Raw genomic sequence first — 26,640 nt, forward strand, 5'->3', positions numbered from 1 at the left:
ATCCTCCATCGGACCACTTGGCTTCCAGACTGAATATCAGAAGCGGATAGATACTTTGACTTCTGCCTCTGGGTGTTTGCATTCACTGTGTTAAGTCTGCTGGGCTCCTCTTAAAAGGGCAGATTCCGACTCGGCAGGTCCGGGGCCCAGCCCAAGACCATGTGTTTCTGACACACATCCGGCAAATGCTTCTAGTCCCAGGACACGCTGAACTGACTCCCACCCTCTGCTGGGCTCCAGCCAACTCATCCTCGGGTCTCAGTTCAAACTCCACTCTAAAGGCCATCTTGCCCCTCCCAGCGCCCGGGCCTCCTCTGCAGTCCCATGTGCGCTGTGTAAAGTCTCCCCGACCAGCACCGAAGTCCAGGTGAGCTGCATGAGTGCCTCTAGGCTGAAGGACAAGGTTCAAGCCCCACATCTACACTGCCTCATGTGAGCTTGTGGCCCAAACTCGGGGATGGGGTGGGGTGGGTGGGAGGAGCCCTACTCATCCACCTGTCACACTGGGGGACTCACCGGATACCCTCACCCGCCCAGTCCCCAGTCCACCTTGGCCAGACTCAACTAGCAAGCGGATCATCTGGGAAGGCTCATCAGGACTGCCCCTTCCCGTGCGGGCTGCCCTCCGCCCTGCCACGCCCAGCTCCTGCAGCCAACACACCGGCCTCTGCTCAGAGCAGCCTCCAGCTCACCTGTTCTATCAGCAAAATTAGGAGCAGGTGAGCGCAGACAGCACACCTGGGGAATGAACTCCCGAGTGAAGCTCTCATCACACAAATCGTGCAGAGCTCTGAGGGCCGGTCCAGCTTCCCATCCCAGCGGGTGCCCTCCGCCCGGCTCCAAGGCACACCCAGAGCCTTGTCCTCCACCACTGCCCACCCGCACACAGGAGCAGGGCCCACCGATGGCCTCGCCCGGGTCAGGAGCCCCCACCCCCAGACGTTCACAACTGGGGTGAAGCCACACGCACGCTGCAGGATGGGCGGGCTGGGAGCCTCCCCTCCAGGCCCAGACCAGGTTTCTCCATGTCCAGGGCACCGAGACCCTGGGACAGGATTGTGTTCTCTAAGACAGCGATGGACGCTTGTTTTCAATCATTTTTTTATTCCACCACGTCAGCCTACCTACCCTATCCTTCCTGCCACCCCGAAGTCTCCACTTGGGCCCTGGCTCATCTCGCCTCAGCCACGGCGGTTCTGAAGGCAGTGCTGCTAGCCTTAGCAGGGCGACCTCTCGGAGGCTGAGCCTCAGGACCTGGCTTCAGGGGCCTGGGGGCACCTGCAACAGGCTCCTGCCCGCGGTCCTCGGTCTGGGAGGAGAAGGCACGGTGATGCCCACGCCTGCAGAGATGCTGCTTCTCCCGGTCTGGCGGCGGCTCAGAGTCGGGCCGAAATCACGTCCTTGGCAGGGCGCCTGGTGACCATTCTCACTTCGTGCCCCGACGGGAAAAAAAAACAAAAACCAGCAGTCCCATCTTCAGCTAACAATTCCTCAGAAGACGATCAAATAAAAGGCAAAAGGCAACACAATTTGGCAAAGGTTTCTTAAATTTTAAATTAAAAAAGGAAAAAAATGCACACAGAATTCAACTTGCCTGCTTTGAAGAAATATATTAAAGATGGTGAAAAGTTAAAAAAAAAAATCAAACCCCAAATAACAATAAAAATAGATGTCTCCTCTGTAAAATTCTGGACTAATCTACTGAGTCATTCATATCTATTTAGTATTCAGAGCATGAAGGCAAAATACCAGAGTATAAAAAAATTAAAACACAAAACTAACCAAAACACTTTGAGATACTGCCTGTGAGCAAGCCTGCCAGGCTCGCAGCTGGCGTGGGCCCCGCCAGTGACCACTGGAAGCTTCGCTGGGTCCGGTCCCTCCCGCGCTCGCCCTCTGCAGACCCCCAGGGCCTTCAAAGTTCTTCCTTGGTTCTGCTCAGTTTTGTGGCATGTTCTTCTATAAACTTGCTCAAATGCTCCAGGTCTCTGTTTCCGTCCTCAAATTTAATTGGGTTCTTTTTGTCCCCACTGGGGGCGAAGTAGATGGTGGGGAAGCCCTCGACTTTGTAGCGGTCGCTGGTGACGTCGTTGGCCGTGGCGTCCATCTTGGCGATGACCAGGTTCTTGTGGCCCTTGTACTTCTTGCCCAGGGAGGTGTACACTGGCTCCAGCTGCTTGCAGTGCCCGCACCAGGGCGCGTAGAACTCGATGAGGACGTCCTTCTTAGGGTCCATCACGATGGAGTCGAAGGTCTTCCCCACCACGACCTTGACCGGCCCCTTGTTGTTCTTGGGCACCGGCTGGGATTTGATGACTGGCTTCAGTTTTCCTGCCAGGGAAAGCAAGCAAGGGGGGGTGTGAGAGCCGAAAGGCCAGCCCCTGGTGGCCACGACTGGACCAGGCAGGGAGGCTGGCCCGACGTGCAGGAGGCTGGGGCAGACAGACATCGCCACGGCCAGGCTGGGCCTTGTCTCCAGAGCCCAGCCCCTGGTTCTGATTCCCCCAAATCCTGTACTTTCCAGTCCCTGCAAAGGCCAGAGGGGGTGCAGATGACCAGTCGCACCAGAGGCCTAGCAGACACGATCCTCTTTCAGAGGGGCAGTCACAAGAGAGGCTGCCAGTACAGAGGGGTCACTAAGAGGGCAGTGTGCAGGCTGGAAGCCTCGGCGGGCAGCAGACTGAGCAGACAGGATGGGCAGGGAGGTCTGCCCACCTAGCGGTTGCAACAGCAACCCTGAGCCACGTGCCCAGTCAGATCAGAAAGACACTGCATTCAAGGCCAAAGCAAGTTTACCACATACAAGAAACTTATCTGTTGCACTTTAATTTTTAAAATAAGGTTTTTTGAGATTTCTAAGACACCTGTTTCTATTACAAAAACAGAGAAAATGGAGCAAAGAACAGGGATTCTCCCATTCCCATGCTGTGCACCCTTGGGTCCAAGAGGAAGCACAGGCCTGGGTCCCAAAGACAAGCTGGCAGGGGCTGCAGAAGCGGGGTGCGGGTGTGGGTGTGGGGGTGGCGGGGTGCGGGCCCACCTTTCTTGAAGGCGGTGACGAAGTCGCGCAGGGCGTCGGCGTCGAAGTCATCGGGCTCCATGGCAAACCTGCGGCCGCCCTCATCCAGGATGGCCGCGTTCACCTCCTCCCCGCTCTCACTTAGCCCCAGGTCCTTCAACTCCGTGGCGAAGTCCTCCTCATCGGCCACGGCGAAGGTGTACTCGGGGAAGTCCTTGGCCACCCCCAGGACCTTGTTCCGCCAGAACTGAGTGGCTGAGAGGGGACCGAGGGCTTGGGCTCAGGGCTCCGGGGGCTGGTCCTGCCTGATCGTCCCTGCGGCTCGAGGAGGGCCGACGGGACTCCCAGCTGCCCCCCTGATCAAGCGGGGAGGGTAGGCGGTGGCAACTCCCCCGGGAGGAGGAGGAGGACCCCCGAGGCCGTCCTAACCCGCACCCCCCAGCCCGGGGCTCACCCGCGCGGTAGTCGAAGCTGAAGTCCACGCTGTAGTAGACGACCACCAGGGGACGCCGCGTGTACCGCTTGGCGTCAGCAGCCTTGCGGTGGCCAACCAGGGGCAGCGTGTGCTTCACCACGTGCTCCGCGATGGCCGCGGCCTCCGTGGAGTCCTGCGAGAGAGGGGCAGGTGAGGCGCAGCTGTCTGCCACCGGCCTGGGGAAAAGTCTGCCCCTAGGGACGTCACGGGGCTTCCCTGGTGGCTCAGAGGGTACAGCGTCTGCCTCCACTGCTGGAGACCCGGGCTCAATCCCTGGGCCGGGAAGATCCCCTGGAGGAGGGCATGGCAACCCACTCCAGCACTCTTGCCTGGAAAATCTCATGAATGGAGGAGCCTGGCAGGCTACAGACTATGGGATCACAAGAGGCGGACACAACTGAGCGACTTCACTAGGGACATCACAGGGTCCCTACTCCCCCAGTGAACCCCAAGTGAGCCTCTCGGGTAGCCAGGGCGCCCTTCCCTCTGGGTCAGGGCTGGCTGACCAGGTCAGTTGGGATCTGCTGGGGGGAGGCCTGGCTCCCGGATGACAAAGGTGCGAAGGTGAGCTGAACTGGGCACAAGGTCTCACGTTCCTCTGGCTGAACCCCACAGTAGCCTGTCGGGGACACTACAGGATGAGATGATCAAAGTGGCCGTTGGGGCTCTGGGCTCTGCCTGCAGAAAGCCCACCCCTGACTACTGGTGACAGAAAACCCGGGGGGCCTGGGGAAGAGCAAGGGGCCAGACACCTGCACCACAGATGCGGAACCTGAGGCCTAGGAGGGTGAGGCCATCTGCTCAGCAGGAGAAGTGGTGGATGACCACCTCTTTCCCCTAGAGTCTGAGTCCCATCTGGATGGACGGTCAGGGAGGCAGCAGGGACAAGACAGAGCGGGCAGTGGGGGCCTCTCTCATCAGGATGGCCCTGGACCGCTCGTCGCAGAGAAGACAAACTCCGGGGGCACCCAGGACGTATGTGCTCCACAGCGGAGCACTCAGCACCCACGGGCCCAAATGGGAACTCAATGCCTGAGCCCTCCTCACTCACGTCTGCAGCAGACTGTCTCCTCACCTCCAGGCTGTGTGTGCTGACTTTACATCTGGCTTCATCTTATCCGTCCTGCCCTTGTCTTCCCTTTGTCCTAACGCCTAGATCCATTTTTTAAAATTGCATGTTATGTTACGTAAATTTTTACAAAGCAGCCCTTAAATAATTATGGGGACAAAATTGGTATATAAATGATACCAATACATTAATAAAAAATGGTGAATGTAAGATCAGGCCGAAGCAAAAAGAGCAAAGTAGCAGTGATGTGTTTAACAGACTGCGGATCTCAACCTTTCAGGGTCAGGGGCCCCTTCGAGAATCTACTGAAAATTACAGACAGACCCCTTCCCTGGGAGCAGGCACACCACACAGAACTGCGTCTGGTTCCCATGGCCCCCAAATCTCAAGTTCATCAGGGCTCCTCTGTGGACCCAGAGTCAGTATCTCTGGATAACAGAAAAGAAGCTGGAGGGGCAGGGGTGATGAGACCTCTCCCGTATGTCTTGGTTGGGGACAGAGCACACCTGCCCGTCACCTTAGTCTCCTCCTAAACGGCTGTGGGACTCTCTAGGCGTTAGTTCACTTCTCTGCATCCCAGTCTCTGCTTGTCAAGTACAACATCTGAATTCAAGATGTAAAGTCAAAGTTGCTTGGTCGTGTCCGACTCTTTGCGATCCCATGGACTTTGGGAATTCTCCAGGCCAGAATACTGGAGTGGGTAGCCTTTCCCTTCTCCAGGGGATCTTCCCAACCCAGGGACTGAACCCAGGTCTCCTGCATTGCTCGCAGATTCTTTACCAGCTGAGCCACAAGAGAAGCCCAAGAATACTGGAATGAGTAGCCTATCCGGTCTCCAGAGGATCTTCCCGACCCTGGAATTGAACTGGGGTCTCCTGCACTGCAGGCAGATTCTTTACCAACTGAGCTATCAGGGTAAGGTTTCCTCCAAATGAGAGTATCTGTTCCATGGAGCTCATGGCCCCTGGGAAGCACTTGGAACATGAAGTGGGAGCCAAGCTCACCCACCCCTCTTGAGATGAGTGTGTCACCTCTTTAGGAAGACTGAGAGCAGGGGGGGGCCCAAGGAGGAGGGAAAGGCCAGGTCCACAGGCCACACCCACAGCTCTACCCAGTGAACAGAGCAGCATGTCAGTGCTTCGTAGCCCTCAGCACCCAAGCCACCTGCCGGCGAGTGAGGCTTCTCTCCGAAGGAGCACCACGGTCTGGCCAGGAGCTGGCCCACCACGAGGTACGGAGAGGGGGCCACCCTCCTGCAGAAGCAGGTGGAACTGCGCCAGGGCCTCAGCCCCACGACCCACTGGGCGTGTGAGGACCTCCCCCATCCCCGCCACCCCGTGACCCTGACCTGACCGAGAGAACTTCAGGACGATCGGACGCCCCGGGGCTGGCACCCCTCACCCACCTTGATGTCCATCACGTAGCTCTTGGGCTCATATTTGGACTGGAATTTCTCAGGCTGCATGACGACCAACTTCCCCAGAGAGACCTTCAAGAACTTTGCTATTTCAGTGCTGAAAGTGTGGTGGAATTTGTAATCCTCTCTCAGGCTGTTAGCTGAGGAATTGAACGATAAATAACACACAATTTATTAAACTGCTTAAATGATTTAGATTCAACTCTACCCACATCAGCCAAACCAAATGCCCAGAAAATGGTGTAATTAACCATGAACGCTGTGTGGATAATATCCAGAGCTTAGACACTTGAAAGGAGTTTGGATTAAAAAACCTGGTATAGATGTAATACTTTAAAATCTATGTATATCTGAATTTATTTTTAAAATAAATCTGAAAAAAAATGAATAAAAATAAACAATCAGAACCTTCACAGAAAAACTTCATCTCTCGGATTGACTGTGGTCTCTGACGCTGAGAAGCACATTAACCCAGACCGCCAGCCTGACCCTCCTGAGTCTGGCATGAAAACCCTCCGTCTGCTCAGGAGCTCACTTCTCAAGTGGCCCGTTTGGGCTGCAGTTTTTCTGCTCTATGGATATGTTGTGCTGTACTCAGTTGTGTCTGGCTATCTGTGACCCCACGGACTGTAGCCCGTCAGCCTCCTTGGTCCATGGAACTTTTGCGGCAAGAATACTGAAGTGGGTGGCCACCTCCTCCTCCAGGGGATCTTCTCGACTCAAGGATTGAACCTGCATCTCTTGAGTCTCCTGTATTAGCAGGCACATTCTTTACCATTGTGCCACCTGGGAAGCCCTACGTATTTTAATTTAAATTTCGGGAAACTCTCAATGCAACCCCATGGAGATACTCCAGAATGGAGGCTGGCAAACTTTCTTAAGGACCGGACAGGAACTGTCTCAGCTTCGTGGACCTCATGGTCTTGACAACTCAGCTCTGTGCTGACTAGCATGCTGTGTCCCCAGGGAACTTATAGAACCAGGTGAGGGCTGGGTTTGGCCCGTGGGCCAGCCTATCAACCCCTGCCCTGGACCCCGCAGGGGCACCACCTCGGGCCTCCTGCTCTGTCCTCACCAAGGCCTCCGATCCACCCTGAGCAGAGTCTGCGGTCCCAGGAAGGTGGGCCTGTGACTGGGTTACCGAACAGGCAGCTGAGGGCACGGCACGTCTCAGGGGAAGCAGGGCGCAGTCTGGACAAGCTCAGACAGACTTGGACTCAAATCACAATTTTGGAGCTACTAGCTGTGACTTGAGGCCTGCCAGCTACTCACCACCCTGAGCCCCAGTCCCTCCTGTAGAAACAGGTCAGGGAGCTCTCAGACCACCGTTAAGAACAAAACAGCCACCCAGAGGAGTGTTGCAGGTCAGTCTCCCACCTGTTCTAAGCTACTAGACACGTGGGTATCTGTGATCAAGTGGCCATGGAGGAGACAGCATCACCTCCAGAGCTTCCTGCCCGGCCCCCTCGCTCACAGACCCCATCCTCCTGCCAGGACCCCCTCTGCTCCTGCCCTGTCAGCCCTGTGTCCCTGGGGCGGTCTCTAGTTCCTTCCCCAAAGTCCACGCACCAGGCCCCGTGACTGTCACCCCTACCTGAGCCTAACCTGCCCGGCCACAAGGGGCCACAGGCATCAGACTGGATGTGCGGCGGCTAGATGGGCAGCACTGGGGCCCCCCCAGCCCTGAGCACCAGCACCCACGTACTGACACGATCCCTGGGGATCTACAGGCACCCAGATGTGAGGGCTGGGGCTCCGTGGCTGCCTGTGGCCCTGGGTGGACGAGGGGACCCCCTCTGCAAGTTTTTAGAACAGCTGGATGACCCGGTTCCTGAATCAGTGAAGACTGAGGAAGCACGAATGGACTTCAGCCCCACTGTAACTTTTACAACGTCAGTCTGCAACTGACACATGCACAGCTAGGACCGTGCGGCACAGACACTAACACTAAGTGGCAAGCAGAGCATTTAACAGATCACGATTACGACTTCCAAGTAGAAAACCAAGCTGTTGTGGCGTGTATGATGGGGTGAGGGGTACAGGGGACTCAGGAGCTGCTGGGGAAGACCAGGAGGAGCCTGCCTATCCCCCAAAGACCGTCTTTGGTTCATCACCCAGGGGCCATCCAGGGCGGCGAGGGCCTGGCCCTCATGGGGCACTGCTGAGACGAGGTGGTGGTTAACTTTGCCTCCCAGACCAGCCTCACTGGGCACTTGGCATCACCGGGCACTTGGCTGAGCACTTCCACCACTTTATCTCCACTAATGTAACAACCTTCCATGCAAGACAGGTCTCCCTGTTGGCTGTGAGATCTGCGGGTTGACCGAGTCACTGACTGCCCACTTGGGGCGGCTAATCACCCACAGAACAGGGACTCCAACCCAGGTCTGACGCAGAAACCCTCCTTTCTGGTCAAGACCCTCCCCTGGCAGCGGGGCTGGCTCTGAGAAGGGGCCCCAGCAGAGGAGGAAAGGAGGTAATGACTTTGGATGAACTTGACAGGGCCCCTGCCCTCCTTTCAGACCCAGGAAGGAGAGAGCACAGCCTTCTCGTCTGCTTCCTGAGAGATCGCATCACTCACGTGCAGTTAAGGCAACCAAGAACCAATCCCCAACCCCAGAAAGGAAAGCCCATTCCCACATATGCAATCTCGATCCTTCCTCAAGCCTAAATCGACGCCCAGGGGTCTTATACAACAGCAGCGGCCCCAGAAGGCCTGGGCGCGGGCACACTGGCCTGAGACCCCTCCTCACCCGCATCCTGGTACAGCTGGTAGGCAGGGTCACTCTCCGACTTAAAGACTCCGATGATGATGACATCGTCCCCGTCCTTCAGGAACTCCTGGACCTGCTTGAGGGCCAGGATCTGCTTGGAGGGCGGCCCAGACTGCTCCATCATGTAGTCGACGATCCCTAGAAGCAGAGCGCACGCCTGAGCGGGGCTGGGGGCTCGGGGCTCTGGGGCGCCCGGAGGTACTGGGAGCTCCCCGCACCGAGCCCAGAGGCGGCAGCCCTACCGTATTTTTCCCGTGGGCCGTTGTAACTGAAAGCCTTCCCCTTGCGGAAGATCTTCAGGGTGGGGTAGCTGGAGACGTCGAACCTCTTGGCGAGGTCTGTCTCCGCTATGGCGTCAACCTTCGCCAGGGGGATCGGGGGAGAGCTCTTACTCAGCTCTTTGGCGGCCTTTTCATACTCGGGGGCCAGTTTCTTGCAGTGTCCACACCTGCGAGAGTGAGCAGCTCTGTCAGGAGCCTGTTCCAGAGTGGACGCAGCCTCCCAGCTACAGGATGCGCAGACACCCAGCCTGAGTTCCCGGGTGACTTGCAGAGATCTGCCAAGCCAGAGAAGCCCCCAGGCAGTGTGGAAGCCTGACATGGGCTAAGAGATGGGAGAGGCCATGACAGTTCTGTTGGTTGGACAGCTGGAGGGGGGAGTTTCAACCTATCCTATCCCCCAGCAAAGACTCTAAAACCACCCCTCCCAGCCGCGCCCACTTCACCTGGTGCACGGTGGGCACTTGGCACCTGCCAGCTCCTCGGCTGGCTCTACCTCACGTGCAGGGGTCTGTCTCCTGCCACCCCTGCCCCGAGCTGCAGCGGGTACAGGATGGGCCTAACCAGTATCTGGTCACAGGAGACCGACACCATCTTACCAGGGAGCATAAAACTCTACCAGGATGATGTCGGCGTCATTCACCACTTCATCGAAGTTGTCCTTGGTCAGCACGAGTGTGACTTCTGGTGGAGGTGTCCAGTTCGGCTGGGAGACCTCTTTGACCTTGGCCACAATATCTGGAAGAAACCCCACAAGACTGAGCACGTGAAGGCCCCTGGCTCCAGGGGCAGGTGGAGAGGGTAGGGAAGAGAGAACATAGGGCCACAGAACAGGACACGCTTGATTTCCTGAAACCCAAGCCCATCTACTGCAAGGAGACCAAACCAGTCAATCCTAAAGGAAATCAACCCTGAAAAGTCACTGGAAGGATTGATACTGAGCTCCAATACTTTGGCCACCTGATGTGAAGAGCTGACTCACTGGGAAAGACCCTGATGCTTGGAAAGATTGAAGGCAGGAGGAGAAGGGGGCCATAGAGGATGAGATGGTTGGATGGCATCACCGACTGAATGGACCTAAGTTTGAGTAAGCTCCAGGAGATGGTGAAGGACAGGGAAGCCTGGCGTGCTGCAGTCCATGGGGATGCAAAGAGTCGGACATGACTGAGCTACTGAACAACAAAGCCCATCTATAGCCAGGGCCCCTCCGCAGTTTGGGGACCATGGTGAAGAGCCCGAAGGTCCAAGGTTTCCAACCACCACCCATCACATGTCCACACACACTGCTCAAGGCAGTCTAGCCCAGCCTGATGAATGAGACTGTTAAGCACGCCCCGAAAGGTCACCTCGCAGTGTTCAACCGCATATGCCTAGTAATAGTTTGGGGAGCATTCCTCTCAAGGCGTACAAATACATCTGTGTTTAGACACGCACACAGAGCACTGGCACGTTACACACAGCATAAAATTTAACTGAAGTTGAAAAAAATGGGAGGAGCAGTAGCTCCAAGGCCACCTAGGCTGCACCAGCATTGCCTGCAAAGCAGTTGCAAAAAGGCCCACTTGTGGCCTAGGTGCCCGGAGACTAAATATATGCTCACAAAGCACTTCCCAAGTGGTTCTCAGGAGCAGCGGCTGCCCACTGTTTCTCTCCCTTTGTGGCCCTGAAATCTGCCCAGGAGCCAGGTCTGAGAAGCACTGCGGCGAAGCGCCAGCTTTCAGACTGGAGCGCGAACAGCAGTGCCTCCTGGTGCAGGCAGATTGAGGCCCGGGGCGGGGGGGGGGGCCTCAACTTGGGGGAGCCCCTTCTGAAGACACATGGGAGGTCTGGTGCCCAGGGAGCCCGCTGCGCCAAACACTGCCCTCAAGATGCCAAACCGGACCACGTTCCTAGCTGTGAGGTGTCAAGGGCAGACCAACCCCCCCACACACACACATGCCTGCCTGCAAAGGTCAGACTCTTGAATGGCTCGAAGCGAACCTTGAGATCAAGTCCACGTGACTCACGCTCGGATGAGGAGCCCAAGGCCCAGCCAGGGGGGCCCTTGTGGGGGACACAGGGCTGTGCGATGGCAAGAAAGACCCCAAACCTACTCGGTGTCATGCCCACTGTGCCACACTGGGAGTGAAAAATGCAGCAGAAAGCAATCTATTTTTTTTAAGCCTTCAAAATGCTGAAGGCTACCACGGTGTTATCTGTCCATTCATTTAATGAAACTGATGTAGTGCCTGATGCAAGCCAGGTAGAGCTCCAACAGGCCTGGTTTTAGAAATGCCACCTGGCCCCACGCACCTGGTTTTAGAAACACCAGTGGTTCTGTGAGCTCTGGACCCACGGGCTTGGCCAGCCCTGGGTGCTCATAAGAAAGAGACTATTGAGATGGACCTGACGCTCACTGAATCAGAAGCTCTGGGCGAGGCCTTGGCAGTCTGTCTCAGAGAGTCCCCCACCCTGGGTGTCAGGCCCAGCTAGACGCTGGTCCACAACACTAGCGAGGCCCGTGGCCTTTAACACAGCAGCTCCAGATCTTGAATTTCACGGCTGTCAAGTGTACCCCCTTCTTGTCCAGGACAAGCTTATTCTGATCAGAGTCACTGCGGACGTTCCAGCAGGTATTGCTGCCAGTCCACTGGGCTGGGCTTCCTCTCTGTTATCCAAGTTGCCCTCCCCTCAACCCCTCCCCTCTCCCTTCATGGGGAAGGGAGCCCCGGCCCCCACTTCCTCTGGCGGCTCCGGGCCCTCACCTTCCTGGGTCCTGGAGCCCTCGTAGTCAACCTCCTGGCCCTTCTTCAGGATCTTGATGGTGGGGTAGCCACTCACGTCAAACCTGCTGGCCAGCGCCGACTCTGAGGTCGCGTCGATCTTGGCGACAGGGATGGGAGGGTCATTCTCCTTCAAGGTGGCAGCGATTTTTTCGTATTCTGGAGCAAACTGTTTGCAGTGCCCGCACCTGAGAATGAGATTTCAGGGCGGAGAAGCAGGTTAACTGTACCCAAGGAGGCTTAAATCCAGCTGTATGCACAAAAACTGGGGCACTGGAACCAGAAACGTTTGCGGTTAGCGAGAAACGCGAAACGGGGGAGGCTGAGACGGCTCGAAGTCAAACAATCCCAGGGTGAATCCCAGCTCCACCGAGGGCAGGTACTTTCAAGATCTCCACACCCCCACGTGAAGAGAAAACTCTGCCTGAAAGACGCTGTCTTTTCCGCTCGTCTCAGACGTGGATGGCGCTACAGGACCAAGAGCGATGTCAGCGTTCTGATGCTGACGAGTAAGGGTGTTACTGCCACTTAGAAATGAGTTTTTCCCATTTTCAGTTTTAAGTTCCAATGTGGTAACTACTGATAAACGTGACCCACATAACAAGCTAGCTGAGGTCCTCAGTATTTAAGGGGTTAAGGTGTCCTGAGACCAAAATGCTTGAGAACACATGATCTATAAACCAGGAATGAGGTAACTTCACAGGTTTGCCCTGAGGACTGTTTAGAGACTTTATACGAAGCATCTCATACTATGCTGGTCAGACAACATTATGTATATCTTCACTATTTTGTTCTCCCCAGTGGACTGAGGAGGACAGGAGAAAGCAAAGACAGGATTATGAGATGGAAAAACAGCAGAAGAAAGGTGAGAGAAGGAGCCCAAGAGTCACCACGAGCTGCCCGATGAGGGTGAAAGATGGGAAAGCGGGGCCGGTCCCCACAGGGTCCAGTCTGCGTGCAGCTGGGCGGAGGAGGGGCTGAACCTGCACCAGGGGACGCATCTGTCACCCCTGCAGGGCTGTGTCATCACAGCTCATGAGCCACCCGCAGCTGCAACTAGCAGAGGACGGGTTCACGTTTTTAACCACCTAGACCTAAAACGAGGCAGGGCGCGTGTCCTCACCACGGAGCGTAGAACTCCAGCAGCACCGTGTCTTTGTCGGCCACAAAGTTATCGAAGTTCGCGTCATTTAGGATCAAGACGCCGTTTTCCTCCTTAACTTCCAAGTCATCGTCGTCGTCATCGTCATCCTCGTCCTCCTCCTCGTCCTCCTCGATGGCATCCTCTTTGTCAGAAGAATCTGTGCAGAAAACGCCCAGGCAGGTTAGGAAACTGATGACCTTCCTCCTTAAGTCTTCCCAGGACCCCACACCTTCAAAATGGTCATGAGTCCTGAGTGGTCCCTGAGGGTCACCACCACGAGAAGAGGCGGTGACCGCGGGCCTCCCGGAGCCCATACATCTGCATGTGGGGTGGGCACCTCAGATTTCACTTAAAGGGAGGTGATGGCTAAAAGATGGTGAAAACTAACTACAGGTCTAGAATTTAGTCTAAACACTGCAGCAGGACTTGGGGGTGAGGTGGGACCGGCCCCCACTCAGATGGAGCCCCCCGGCCCAGCACAGAGAACCCTCCTTCCCGGCACACAGGTCTGATCCGCCCTGTAGCAAAGCCCCTCACCCACATCCAAGCTGTGTGTTCGGGCTCCTCCCTTTGTAGGTCCCCCCACGTCCGTGCTCAAGGTCCAGGCTAACTTCTACAGACATGTTCCCCTTCCTCACCCTCTCTGCTTTCCACAGGAAAGAAGGACTTGCCTCCAAGATCCCATCCTCGCCCCTGCAGATGACTGCCTGGCCCCCCAAATCAGTACAAACAGGAAACAAATCTTGGTTCTCAACTCTTTCTCCCTGGAGGTTACTCGGGCTGACTTTGTAAGTAAAACATGATTCCCCACCTCCCCCCTCCACACACCAACCTTTCCCTGAAGGATCAGAACACCCATGGGGTATTTTTTATGCATATCTCCTAATCCGAGATGGATTAGCAGTCCATCATTCATAACGAAAAGCTGAGAACCGCACTTATTTCCTGTTAATACTTTTGTGGGACACCTGGCGGCAAAGTTCTCTTCCCCAGAACACAAGAATATAAGCACATCTTATCACCAACAAGGCTCGACTGGATTTGCTGCTGAACTACAGGTATGGAAACCCTGAACGGCAGCTCTCGTTACCCAGGTTCCCAGCTGCTTCCACATAAGCAAACAGAAATGCAGGTAGCACGATTTCGTCAACTCCAAAGGCAGAACGTTTCAAGGGGCCCATTACTTCTCTTTGGAGATGCTTCCCGGGAGAGAAGCCAACACTGACAGCAGGGCTGACGTTAGGGCTTGAGAACCCGCCCGGGAACCCGGGAGCCCCCTGGGACTTGCCCTATCTCAGCACCCACGTCCCCAAACCAGACCCACTGCTGCCTCTGCAGCTGCTCAGACACGCCAGGGGCTGCTCTGGGCAGGGCGGCAGCTTTGCTTGTTATCATCAAGATCTACCGACCTGTACACTTATTACCAAAAACAAGCTGAAAACCCACCCCGCCCCCCTGAGCCCCACTTCCCTCCACACTTGTCCCTTCGAACACCCACAGCTTTTTCCTTTCACAAGCCCCTGTCCTCCACTGTGGGGGCTGGAGTAAACAGCTCTAAAATCCAAACAGAAACGCCACCAACTTGAGAAGGTGCCTGTGTACCCTGGGCCAGGCTGCTTCCCCGGCCCCCCATTTTCTTCCTACCCTCCCCGAGCCTGTCAGCACGCCCACTTCTCCAGCCACCTCGCCACCTCCCTCCTCCACAGCGGGGGCCCTGCGGGCTGGACAGGCTTGCAGAAGCCCCAGACCCCCAGCGCTGTCAGCGGGAGGCTTGGGGAGAGCGATGAGAACCAGGTTCCCTGGATGCGGAAGGGGCAGGACCCAGAGGAAGACAACCGGGCTCAACCCCATCTCCACCTCCCAGGCTGGTGGCCTAAGCTCATTTCTTTTTTCCTTTAAATTTATTTATATATATTTTTTGGCCACGCGGTGAGCATTTGGGATCTTAGTTCCCCCGCCAGGGATAGAACCTGCAGCCTCTGCATCAGAGGCTCAGAGTCTTAACGACTGGTCCGCCAGTGAAGTCCCAGGGAGATCTAAGGACCTGATGCTCTTGAGAACCTCTGGGTTTACACCCGCTGGCTCCGGGCTCCTGGTACTTCTAGGAACACTACCCACAGCAACTGGGCAGGGCAAGTACCAGCTGGCCTCTGTTGGCCTGTGGAACCCTAATACCGGCTTTCCAAAAGGCTGGGCCGACGGCCCCTCACCTGAAAGTCCCACCTGAAACGGCCTGCATGGGGACCGCAAACCCAGAGGCTCAATGCGGGGGGCTGTGCAAGGTTCTCTGCTCCGGCCGGGGTCCAGGAGGCAATGTACGCCTTGCCCCAGATCTGGGAGCTGCTGCGGGCAGTGAGGAAGGCCCCAGGGCAGCGCAGCTGCCAGGGTGCTCAGCTCAGCCTGAGAATCAAGCTTATCTGCAGGCAGATGGAAAGACTGGAGGAAGGCTGGAAAGAAAGCTCAGAACTTAATCCTCTCTTCAAGCGAGGAAACAGCTTGGGGAGGAAGAGGGACTCGGCTGCCAGTTCAGTGCACAGAGATAAGGCGAATTTTATAAAAAGGAAAAGCAAAGAGGTTTCCGACCTAGCCCCAGCCCACAGTGGTCTGCAGCACTACAGCGATGGGGTGCTCACGATTAAATGGGGACCAGGTTATGCTGTGACAGAGCTCCTAATAGGGAACTCCTTCATCGAAACTTTTTTAAGAATGGATTTTCATTCTGCATTTTTAAGGACAAATAAAATGACAGAACGTTCCCTACATAATGAAGGATCCTCAAGCACATTAAGGCACAGCCCCCACCTTCCGCTGCTCCCCAAATTGCCAACAACTCCCAGGGTTGACTCCTCTGCATCTGGAGAGGGTGCTGGCTCCGTATTCCCCCGGACTAAACGCCCCCACCCCCTGCATCCCAACAAGGAAGATATCTCACAGTTTAATGGGGAAACCACCTCTTACAGGGCTCCACTTTTAAAGCTGGACACTCTAGGACAGAAGTATATGCCCAAAGCCTCCCAGCCCCTTCTGGAAGGGTGCCATCCTCCTCCGAGCACCCCTCCTCAACAGGCCTCCAGCATCATCTCTGCACGCTGCTGGGCCCATCCGCCAAGGCCACTCCTGAAATGCGGGCCCCTCCTAACCACGTCACTGCAACCCCAGTCCACTCCCAGCAGGACACCTGACAATGCCGGATCCCACCCAGCCTGGACTCACGCCACTTCTTCCAGCATCTCCTCACCTGCATCCTCAGCTGGCGTAACAACAGACTCAGGAATAACATCATCTAACTGATCATGTTTCATGGGCCACGCACTGTGCTGAGCTCTTACACAATGCTCTGAGCCCCTCTGGGGAAACATACTACATGCCCTTCACCAAAGAAGAAACAGAACTTCAGTCACCTGCTCAGGAGCACAAGGCTACTGAGGGGAGGGTCTTGACCACTCAACTGCTATGCCTTGCTGGCCCATCAGACTTTCTTCCCAGGATGCCCTAAGTTTTTTTAACCTTGTTTGATAATTACTTCCCAGAAGTGAAAAGCAGGCAACGACCCACATCAAAATATCTCCTTTATACTTTTCTGGTTGGCAAGATGTGAGAACAAGTGAGAGGCCTGATAACCCGAGGATCACCCATCAGGGCTTAAGTTCTATTTAGTAACCGTTCTTGGGGGCACTGATGGGCCCAGACACCACTATGCTGTTTGAGTCTGACATGCACAAGAGGCGGGAAATTCCCAGGTGGTCCAGTGGGTAGGACTCCACTCATTGCAGGGGGCACTGGCTGCATCCCTGGCTGGAGAACTAAGATCCCGCAAGGGGTGCAGTGCAGCAAAAATAAATAAAATGCACAGGAAGCAAAAAAGAAGGGGGGAACCCCTTAAGACTGGGACCATCTGGGGTAAAGGGAAGTGTGGTCCCAAAATAAAATCCACAGGAGGAGTTACCTGTGACAGAAGCTAAATGTGAAGGGAGAGGGATGGGAAAGAGTCAAGGTAACCACTAGAAGCCCCACTCCAACCAATTGACCACAACGATCCCTAGGCTCACCCTAGAGGCAACTGCCTCCCAGGGTCTCCAGTGCATCAGTGGCCTGTGACAAATGACAGACTCAGTCATCCTAATACCCGTGATGTCCATCCACGTCTGCCACTCTTCCAGGCCCCTTGAGGCTCCCCGCAAGACAGAATCATCTGATCGGAACCAAGACAAAGCTACTCTGTTTCAAAACTACCATCCACCTCCACTGGTCCTCAAACATTAACGAGTCAATGAAATGTGTTTAAAATGCTGACCTGAGGGCCCACCCTTGCGTTCTTCCGGTTGGATATATTCTGGGACTCCGTATTTAAATAAGCACCGGGCAATTTGGATAAAGGTCCCAAGACACACTTATAGGTGACACTGCTCTCTGGTTCTTGTGGGCAGGTGTTCTTTTCACCAAGCGCTGGTTTTCAACTTCCTTTTCTGTGTGGGTAAAGACTCTTGAATAAAACTTGTATAAGAGTTACTCAATCTGAAAGAGTATAAAGTTCGCACTTCCCTTACACACTATCTGAAAAGGGGGGTTATTTATATTGGAACAAACTCAAGAGGAAAAAACACTCTAGTTATGCAGAGAAACGCCAGAGGAAGGAGTTAAGGCCAGTAATGTGCCGTCCTGTTCTCTAGCAGTAGCAGTCTTTTCTTAGGTTTTCTAATTCTCAAAGTTCTCACACACCACTTATTTTTAGCTAGCCGATTCCAAAGAAAAATGCAGGACCGATGGCTGGTAGGAGCGAACGTTCCTCCCAGAGCCGGCGCTTTATGGGCAGAGGCCACACTGAGCCCTAACTCCCGGACCTGGCGCAGTGACTAGCACATACAGTCGGTGCCGAATACATGCTTGCCGAAGTGCTACCTACCTCCAGTTTCCAAAAGCCATCCCTTTCCCCCTCAAACCAGAACCCTCGAGTTAACTTCTATCCAAACCTACAGACCACATTTTTCAGGCGTAAAACGCTTGCTGCCCGCGGCTGTCCCCAGGGCTCCCATTCGGGACGTCACGCCCTCGCCCTGTTTTGAAACCAGCGGCCCCCTCTCCCTTCCCACTCCTTGGGCATGTGAACCTCAAATGCTTAACCAGTTCCCAAGCTCCCCTTCCCAGGAGTGGGCAGTCAGCCTGGACCCGAGGAAAATCGGAGCAGAATCAGGGCGAAGGAGCCAGCGTGCAAAGAAGGCACTTTACACCCTCTCCGCGGTCCAAGCCTCGGTGGCAGCCCCGGACTCCTCGCCGCCCTCCTCTCCCGGAACTCCCAAGCGATCCTGTCGCCCCGCTACAACCTTCCAACTCCAGCAAGTTGCTGGTCCGCGCGGCGCCCCCACCCCGTAACGCGCGGCCCGCAGGCCGGGCCAGACGCCGCCGCCGCTCACCTTCGTCCGGGGCCCCGGCGCTCGCCACGGCCAGCAGCTGCGCCAGGGCCAGGAGCAGGACGAGCATCCAGGCTTTCCGGGGCCTCATTGCGGTGGTGCTGAGCGTGGCCTCCTTGCACGAGCGGCCACTGGGCGCTCCCGAACCTCGGGCTCCGGTCTCGCGGAGCCAAGCGAGAGAGAAAAACCGCCCCGCCCCCGCCGAAGACCTCCCTGGCAATTAACTGGAGGGCGGGGAAAGACGCGGGCCGGCCAATCCCAGTCCGATCTGGGGCGCGGGCCCCGAGCGCCGCGGTGCGCGTCCAAGCTCGGCTGCACCACCCTCCGCGTGGAACCTCCTCCCCGGCCTCCTCCGCGCGCCCCGCGGCTCGCGCGTTTAAAGCTCAGAGCGCTATCGTGAGGTGCCCCCTTCTGATTGGCTGCTCCGCGGCCTCCAATCAGCGGCTGCCACTCGGTTTACCCGGAGCGCACAGGCTGAGAGAGGGAGCTGGGGAGAACAAAGGCGGCGGGCCGGGACCCGAGGGGCGGGGCCGGGCTACGCCTCGGGCAGCGATTGGCAGGCAACGCGGCGGGCGGGGCCTGGGAAGCGCGAGGTGGGCGGGGCTCCAGGCGGCTGAACAGGGCTGGAAGAACACGTGTCCTTAGCGGAGCTAGGGGCAGAGGGGACGTCTGAGCTTACCTAGGGGACCCCGCGAGGCTCAAGGGCTAAGCGGAGGAGGGGCCTGAACTAGTCGGTTGGTGGGAGAGAGAACGGGACTCCCCAGTCGGCTCCCTGTTCGTGATCTTTTTGATTTCTGCTTGAGCGACTGAAAGTTTGCGTTTCTTTCCTGGATTAAAACACAGATTGGCTTTGAGGGCGGGGTAGCTTGCAGTAAAAGTGAATCCAGAACTAGGGTTTGGGAGAAACCTTCTTTCTAGGGTTTTATCTAGGAAAAAGCTATCAGGTGCGTGTCTAAACTTGGCTTCATGTCATCAATTTCTCTCCTGATTTTCTGCAAAACTGACATATCGGATAGGCAGTATAGTGGTTTATAGAATTCTAACTATAGACTTCAGGTTTTCCCTCCTGACAATTTAAGAGGAAAAAAGCTAGGTTAAGATAATGACTTTTGTATATAGAGCCGTGATGTGTCTCGGGGTTTGAGGTTTCTTTAACACCTGGAAATTCATATACCTAGAGTTACAGAAGACAGGTCAAAAAACAAAACTGGAGAGTCTAGAAGTATTTTTCTGTGTATATAGATTGTCAGAAGAAAGAAAGCTAACTACTCAACAGGCTTTAACAGTTAGAAAGTTTTATTAAATTTAACGAATTTCTGTCCAACTACTGAATCTGATAGTACCCCTTTCATTTTTTGTAAGGCAGGAAGACATTACTTAATTAACTTCAAGGACAGGGTGAGTATGCACTAAGTGATTTGTCAGAATGCTATGCATGTAGAATATCAAACAGTTCAGTATCATTTTAAGAAACTCTTCAAAAAGATAGTGTCCCAAGCCAGAATTTTTATCTTTCTTGGTAGTTTCCTCTGAATCCTTATGAAACTGAGGATTTTGAAACCCATTTGTCCAGATGTGGCACAAATACTACCAATTTCATTAAGACCCTTTGTTGATGCAAGGTATGAGACGAAACCTCTTAAAATGCCATATATATATTTATTTATTTATTTATTTATGTATACACACATACATGAAATCAGTATCGTATTACTTGTGAGATTAAAGTAATATTTACTTTTTAAAAAAACATTTAGTGTATGACAGAAGCTTACTCAACAGCAAAACATTAGTTTATCAAGTTGAAAAGCTCCTAGGTTTTTTCTTTATCCCCAAATCTCATCCAATTTGGTTATGGGAACAAGTAAGCTGGGAGAATCTGTGTTCAGGGAGAGAGATTTTCCTGATGATCTCCAAGATCCTCATAGCTAGTTGTGAATAAAGGAAGGCTTCCACAAAGAGCTGGCTCCTGGCTTGTCCCCAGGGCTGCCATTTAACAGTTAGCTTATGTTTACAGTTAAATTTGAACATGTGCTTCAAATGCACTCTCTAGAGAAGTGGCCTCTGGGAAAATAATCTTCGCCATCTAGATAGTCTCCAGGTGGATCTGTGACAGTGTCATCACCAGCTTGGCACTTGTGTCAGTTTTCACAGGCCAAGAATATATAGTCAGAAACCTGTAAATTGAACCCAGGCAGCTGCACATCTGCATGCCCTGAAAGCACAAGGCCAATGATCCATCTCTTGGGGACTTAACCCCTGTAGGATGAATCTGTTTCTTCTCTGTGCTGGAGAAATCAGGAATGGTCCTGACTACCCTCCCGTGGTTCTGATACAGTTCTCTTTCAGGAGAGAGGGGAAAAGCTGAAGTTTTTGAAAATAAAGGGATTCATTTGCAGGAAACTCTGCCTCTTCAGGCAAACACCACTGTAGCCAGAGATACAATTAGCATGGACTTTTCTACATTTTTAACTTAATATCACATCATACTCATTTCCCTCACGTTATCTTTTTTTTTTTTTTTTAAGGAACTGAGCTCTTTCTAGAAGGGTCCACCCTGACTCATGAAGATGAGACACTGAAATGAGGTCATGCCCACACTCAGACTTCCTTTAGCTGCTCAGGCAGTTACCTGAGTATGCCTACCATATTCCTTAACTCCATTTCTTGCATAGCTGAGACCTGGTACCAGACTCTGTCATTCTCTTTTAGGGTATAATGTTATTCAGCTGCTGCCAACTTTTATTGCATCTTCCAATGATTTGTGTATTTATTGCCCTTAATGTGATTCAAAATAGCAAAATGTTCACACATACAGGAGTGGCCAACCATTGAGAATAAGACTAAGCTGACATTTTTGCAGGAGATTGTGACAAGACATTCTTTCCAAGTTTGCAGATACAGGTAACTTCCACGGCCATTTTTTTGTTAAGCCAGTAGTCTTGGCCACCATTTCTCACTGCTCTGCACTGTAAGAATTCTTAAGATGATGTTTTAAGACCCAAACTCAGAATATTTTGAGGATTTTTTGATATGGACCAATTTTAAAGTATTTATTGAATTTGTTACAGTATTGCTTCTGTTTTAATGTTTTGGCTTTTTGGCCTCAAGGCATGTGGAATTTTAATTCCCCAATCAGAGTTCGAACCCTCACCCCCTGCATTGGAGGCTGAAGTCTTAACTACTGGACCACCAGGGAAGGCCCAAACTGAGATTATTTTAGTATTCAAGTTTTATTGTCACTAAATGTTAGAAGTTCCAGACATTTGGGAGCTATAACTAAAAAGACCTATGCCCTTGTGGAAATTAAATAGTAAAACTTAAACACAGAATACTTTTATATTAGAAGCAAAAAATATTCACTGTGTTTGCTGTGAAAGGTTAGAAGTAGAGGTTCTGGGGTCAGACTAGATGGTCTTGAGTTTAGACCCTACCAACTTTATTTACTCATTCCATATGTATTGAGTGACAAGTGATTTTCAGTGTGCAGACTTACACATATATTGTCATCAGTTTAGTTCAGTCGCTCAGTTGTGTCTGACTCTTTGTGACCCCATTGAGCGCAGCACACGAGGCTTCCCTGTCCATCACCAACTCCCGGAGTTCACTCAAACTCATGTCTGTCATGTTGGTGATGCCAGCCAACCGTCTCATCTTCTGTCATCCCCTTCTCCCCCCGCCTTCAATCTTTCCCAGCATCAGGGTCTTTTTCAGTGAATTAGTTCTTCACATCCAGGTGGCCAAAGTATTGGAGCTTCAGCTTCAGCATCAGTTCTTCCAATAAATATTCAGGACTGATTTCCTTTAGGATGACTGGCTGGATCTCCCTGCAGTCCAAGGGACTATCAAGAGTCTTCTCCTATACCACAGTTCAAAAGCATCAATTCTTCGGCGCTCAGCTTTCTTCACAGTCCAACTCTCACATTCATACATGACCACTGGAAAAAACACAGCTCTGACTAGACAGACCTTTGTTGGTAAAGTATTGTCTCTGCTTTTTAATATGCTGTCTAGGTTGGCCATAGCTTTTCTTCCAAGGAGCAAGCATCTTTTAATTTCATGGCTGCAGTCACCACTGCAGTGATTTTGGAGCCCCCAAAATAAAGTCTCTTACTGTTTCCATTGTTTCCCCATCTATTTGCCATGAAGTGATGGGACTGGATGCCATGATCTTAGTTTTATGAATGTTGAGCTTTAAGCCAACTTTTTCACTCTCCTCTTTCACTTTCATCAAGAGGCTCTTTAGTTCTTTGCTTTCTGCCATAAGGGTGGTATCATCTGCATGTCTGAGGTTATTGATATTTCTCCCAGCAATCTTGATTCCCGCTTGTGCTTCATCCAGCCCTGCATTTCGCATGATGTACTCTGCATAGATGTTAAATAAGCAGGGTGACAATATACAGACTTGACATACTCCTTTCCCAATTTGGAACCAGTCCATTGTTCCATGTCCGGTACTGTTACTTCTTAACCTGCATACAGATTTCTCAGGAGGCAGTTAAGGTGGTCTGGTATTCCCATCTCTTGAAGAATTTTCCACAGTTTGTTGTGATCCACACAGTCAAAGGCTTTGGTGTAGTCAATGAAACAGAAGTAGATGTTTTTCTGGAATTCTCTTGCTTTTTCGATGATCCAACGGATGTTGGCAATTTGATCTCTTGTTCCTCTGCCTTTTCTAAATCCAGCTTGAACATGCGGAAGTTCTCGATTCATGTACTGTTGAAGCCTAGCAATTGGAGAATTTTGAGTACTGCTTTACTAGTGTGTGAGATGAGTGCGATTGTGCAGCAGTTTGAACATTCTTTGGCATACCATTGAGATCCCACATGCCAGGGAGCAACTAAGCCCATGTGCCCACCATTACTAAGCCTGTGGTATAGAGTCCAGTAACTGCAACTACTCGGAGAAGACAATGGCACCCCACTCCAGTACTCTTGCCTGGAAAATCCCATGGACGGAGGAGCCTGGTAGGCTGCAGTCCATGGGGTCGCTAAGAGTCGGTCACAAGTGAGCGACTTCACTATCACTTTTCACTTTCATGCATTGGAGAAGGAAATGGCAACCCACTCCAGTGTTCTTGTCTGGAGAATCCCAGGGACGGGGGAGCCTGGTGGGCTGCCGTCTATGGGGTCGCACAGAGTCGGACACAACTAAAGCGACTTAGCAGTAGCAGCAGCAACTGCAACTACTAAGCCCTCACACCACAACTGCTGAAGCCTGTGCACCCTAGAGCCTGTGAAATTACAAAAATACAAAACAGACAAAAAGGATTCAATGAAGAATTTGGGACTTTCCTGGTGGTCCAGTGGCCAAGACTCCCCACTCCCAATGCAGGGGGCCCAGGTTTGCCACAACTAAGAGCTGATATGCTGCCACCAAAGAAGATCTCACAGTGCCGCAAGGAAGACCCTGTGCAGCCAAATAAGTTGGTATTTTTAACTTAAAAAAGAATTCAGTGAAGAATTTTAAGAGGGAGAATGCCATGGAGTTGTATTCATTTTATAAAGATCACTCTGGTGGGCACGTGGCAGTGGAAACCGACTGGAGTCAGGAACACCAGGTAGGAGGCGGTCTCCTGCTAACCCAGGTGAGAGATGGTGGTGGTAGCTGGGACGAAGAAAAATAGTAATATTAAAGTGATAACAAAGATGTGTAAAAATTGGTGATTGACCAAGATGTAAAGGGGAGGGGAATGAAGAGACACTAGCACAGCTGGTGGTGCCTTTCAATGAGATGAGGAACAAACAGGAGGAACGTGTGACTGGCAGGCAGGGACAAGCGGAGGGGTGAAACCAGCAATGACTTCAGTCTGGGGTGTGTTGAGTTTATGATGCCTGAGGCATCCAAGAAGAGATATACAGTGAGTGTATATGTGGGTTTGGAGCTTAGGAGAAATACGAGTATATGATGGGCAAGTGAAGTGTGAATGGACGAAATCAGCCATGGAGAGGGTGTTGAGGGAGAAGAAAGTGGAACATGCAAGTCTGGGAAGCAACATTCCAGGGATTGTTCAAGGACACAAGGAGGTAAGAGTGATCATTTTGCTATGAAGGAAAAATTTCATGAGAGAACAAAAAGACAAGGAACAACAACAATGTATATTAGTTTTTCAACAGAGAAAAATACCTTTTTCAACAGAGAAAAGTACCTCACTTTTCATGAAGTATTTAAAAATAGTAATACATGTTATTTGTGGAATATTTGGAAAGTACAGGAAGGAATAAAGAAATATCAGAAGGAAAAAAATTCCAAAGATTACTTCTGTGAATTTTGTGGTTTATCACCAATCTTTTTCTGTCAGTGTGCATATATAATAAACACACCCACATTTTCTTTTACAAACTGAGATACTATGAATCCAGTCTTGGATGCTGTTTGTTTTCTTTTTCCATTAACATTATATTTGAAGCATTTCCCCACTTTCATTGGTACTTTAAATAATTGGATAGAAAGCAAAATAGGTATGATTTTTTTTTTTGAAAAGGAAAACCATTTTAGAGAAAAATAGGAGAAAAAAATCTTCCTTTTAGGTAAAGCCTACTCTGACTTAAGGTATACCACCTTGTCCTTGATACTATGCTGAATATCCATCTGAGCTAACGTGTCAGTAACAGAACAGAAAACCCAGATGAGTAGTTTTTTCTTACTTTTTAAAAAATTTGGCTGCACTGGGTCTTAGTTGCAGCAGGCGGGACCTTTTAGCTGTGGCACTTGGGATCTTCAGTCAAGGCAAGTGAACTTGTTGAGGCATGTGGGATATAGTTTCCTGAGCTGGGCTCCCTGTGTTGGAAGCACAGAGTCTTAGCCACTGGACTACCAGAGAAGTCCCAGAAAACCCAAATGAGATGATCATTTTTAGTGAGGGGAAGGCTTTGGACTGTGGCAAAGCTAGATTTGCACCCTGTAACTGGATGCATAAGTGTAATACCTATTGGGGACTTTCCAGGTGGCTCTAGTGGTACCTAGGCTTCCCTGGTAGCTTGGACTGTAAAGCGTCTGCCTACAATGCAGGAGACCCAGGTTCGAGCCCTGGGTTGGGAAGATCCCCTGGAGAAGGAAATGGCAACCCACTCCAGTATTCATGCCTGGAAAATCCCATGGACCAAGGAGCCTGGTGGGCTACGGTCCATGGGGTCGCAAAGAGTCGGACATGACTGAGCGACTTTTCTTCTTCTTCTTCTAGTGGTAAAGAACCTGCCTGCCAACACAGAAGACATGAGAGTTGCAGGTTCAGTCCCTGGGTAGGGAAGATCTCCTAGAGAAGGGGATGGCAACCCACTCCGGTATTCTTGCCTGGAGAATCCCATAGACAGAGGAGCCTGGTGGGCTACAGTCAATAGGATGGCAAAGAGTTGGACACGACTGAAGCAATTTAGCACACATGTACGCACACCACCAGATAAGATGCAATGAGATAAACACAGCATCACATCTTGGCTAACTCTCAGAAGGCAAATAAACTGAACATAATCATGAAGATACATCAGGTACACCCAGATTGAGGAACAGTCTACAAAATAACTGCCCTGTAACCTTAAGAAGTATCAAGGCCTTTACAGCCTAAGTTTGTCTTTTTTTCTAGAAACTTACTGAGGGCTGAAAACAAGCAAGTTGCAACATCTGAATTTTTTTTCTTCCTGACAACTCCCTAATGCTCCATATTAGTATGCACATGGTCTAAGTCCCAAGGCACTAGAGATGACAGCTACTACCTAACAAAGACTGTCACCTTCTCAGACCAGGACAGTCATTACTCCTTTTACTCTACTTTTTCTATGCAGCCAAATCCAAATTTTAGGATCAGTTACACACAAACCCCCATCCTGTTAACAATTTCTATGTCTTTTAGGACTCTCCATTTTGTAAGAGAAAATGCAATTCCAAGACGTTTTAAACGATAAGGAGATGTTACTGGTTCACACCTGTGAAGAATCAGGGACAGAATAAGCTTAGGAACTGCCTAATACAGAGCTCAAACAATGTTACCAGGATGAAGTTTCCTGATCTCTCAGTTCTGCTTCCATGTGTTGGTTCAGCATTTCTTAGGGCTGCCTCCTTCCTCATTCATATCCATCAGGAAGGAGAGTGTTTTTTTCCCCATGTAAATCATTCTCAAAGGATGAGGTAGTTATAACACAATTCTCAAACAGCAAAAGTATGGGTAGTTTTCTCCTCTCAAAGATGGCATATTCTACCTTTAACATCAGCACCATCAGCATGAAAACTCTAAGTGGATGATTTTCAGTCCAGTTACACTCTTTAACCACTATGTGGATGACTCAATCACTGCTGAA

At 52.0% G+C, this 26,640-nt stretch overlaps 1 protein-coding gene across 1 annotated transcript; it reads right to left on the reverse strand.

The window, feature by feature from the left end:
- Positions 1–1,084: 1,084 nt before the first annotated feature.
- Positions 1,085–18,726, reverse strand: PDIA4 (protein disulfide isomerase family A member 4). Its single transcript, XM_061415032.1, has 10 exons — positions 18,350–18,726; positions 12,918–13,095; positions 11,777–11,982; positions 9,632–9,770; positions 8,997–9,202; positions 8,734–8,892; positions 5,969–6,120; positions 3,474–3,627; positions 3,041–3,274; positions 1,085–2,331 (listed from the first exon to the last, which is right to left on the reverse strand). Exons 1-10 carry the CDS (start codon positions 18,435–18,437, stop codon positions 1,916–1,918), a joined length of 1,932 nt encoding a protein of 643 aa, XP_061271016.1. The 5' UTR covers positions 18,438–18,726; the 3' UTR covers positions 1,085–1,915.
- Between the last annotated feature and the right edge of the window lie 7,914 nt (positions 18,727–26,640).

The sequence above is a fragment of the Bos javanicus genome, chromosome 4 (assembly GCF_032452875.1).
Source record: "Bos javanicus breed banteng chromosome 4, ARS-OSU_banteng_1.0, whole genome shotgun sequence".
NCBI lineage: Eukaryota > Metazoa > Chordata > Mammalia > Artiodactyla > Bovidae > Bos > Bos javanicus.

Bases quoted from the DNA above. Each gene is read 5' to 3' on its own strand.
- PDIA4 (XM_061415032.1), bottom strand. From the start codon at position 18,437: ATGAGGCCCCGGAAAGCCTGGATGCTCGTCCTGCTCCTGGCCCTGGCG. The intron at 9,771-11,776 runs GTGAGGGCCCGG...GGTTTCTTCCAG, and splicing joins GGGCTCCAGGACCCAGGAAG to ATATTGTGGCCAAGGTCAAA. The intron at 9,203-9,631 runs GTAAGATGGTGT...TCACTCTCGCAG, and splicing joins GTAGAGTTTTATGCTCCCTG to GTGTGGACACTGCAAGAAAC.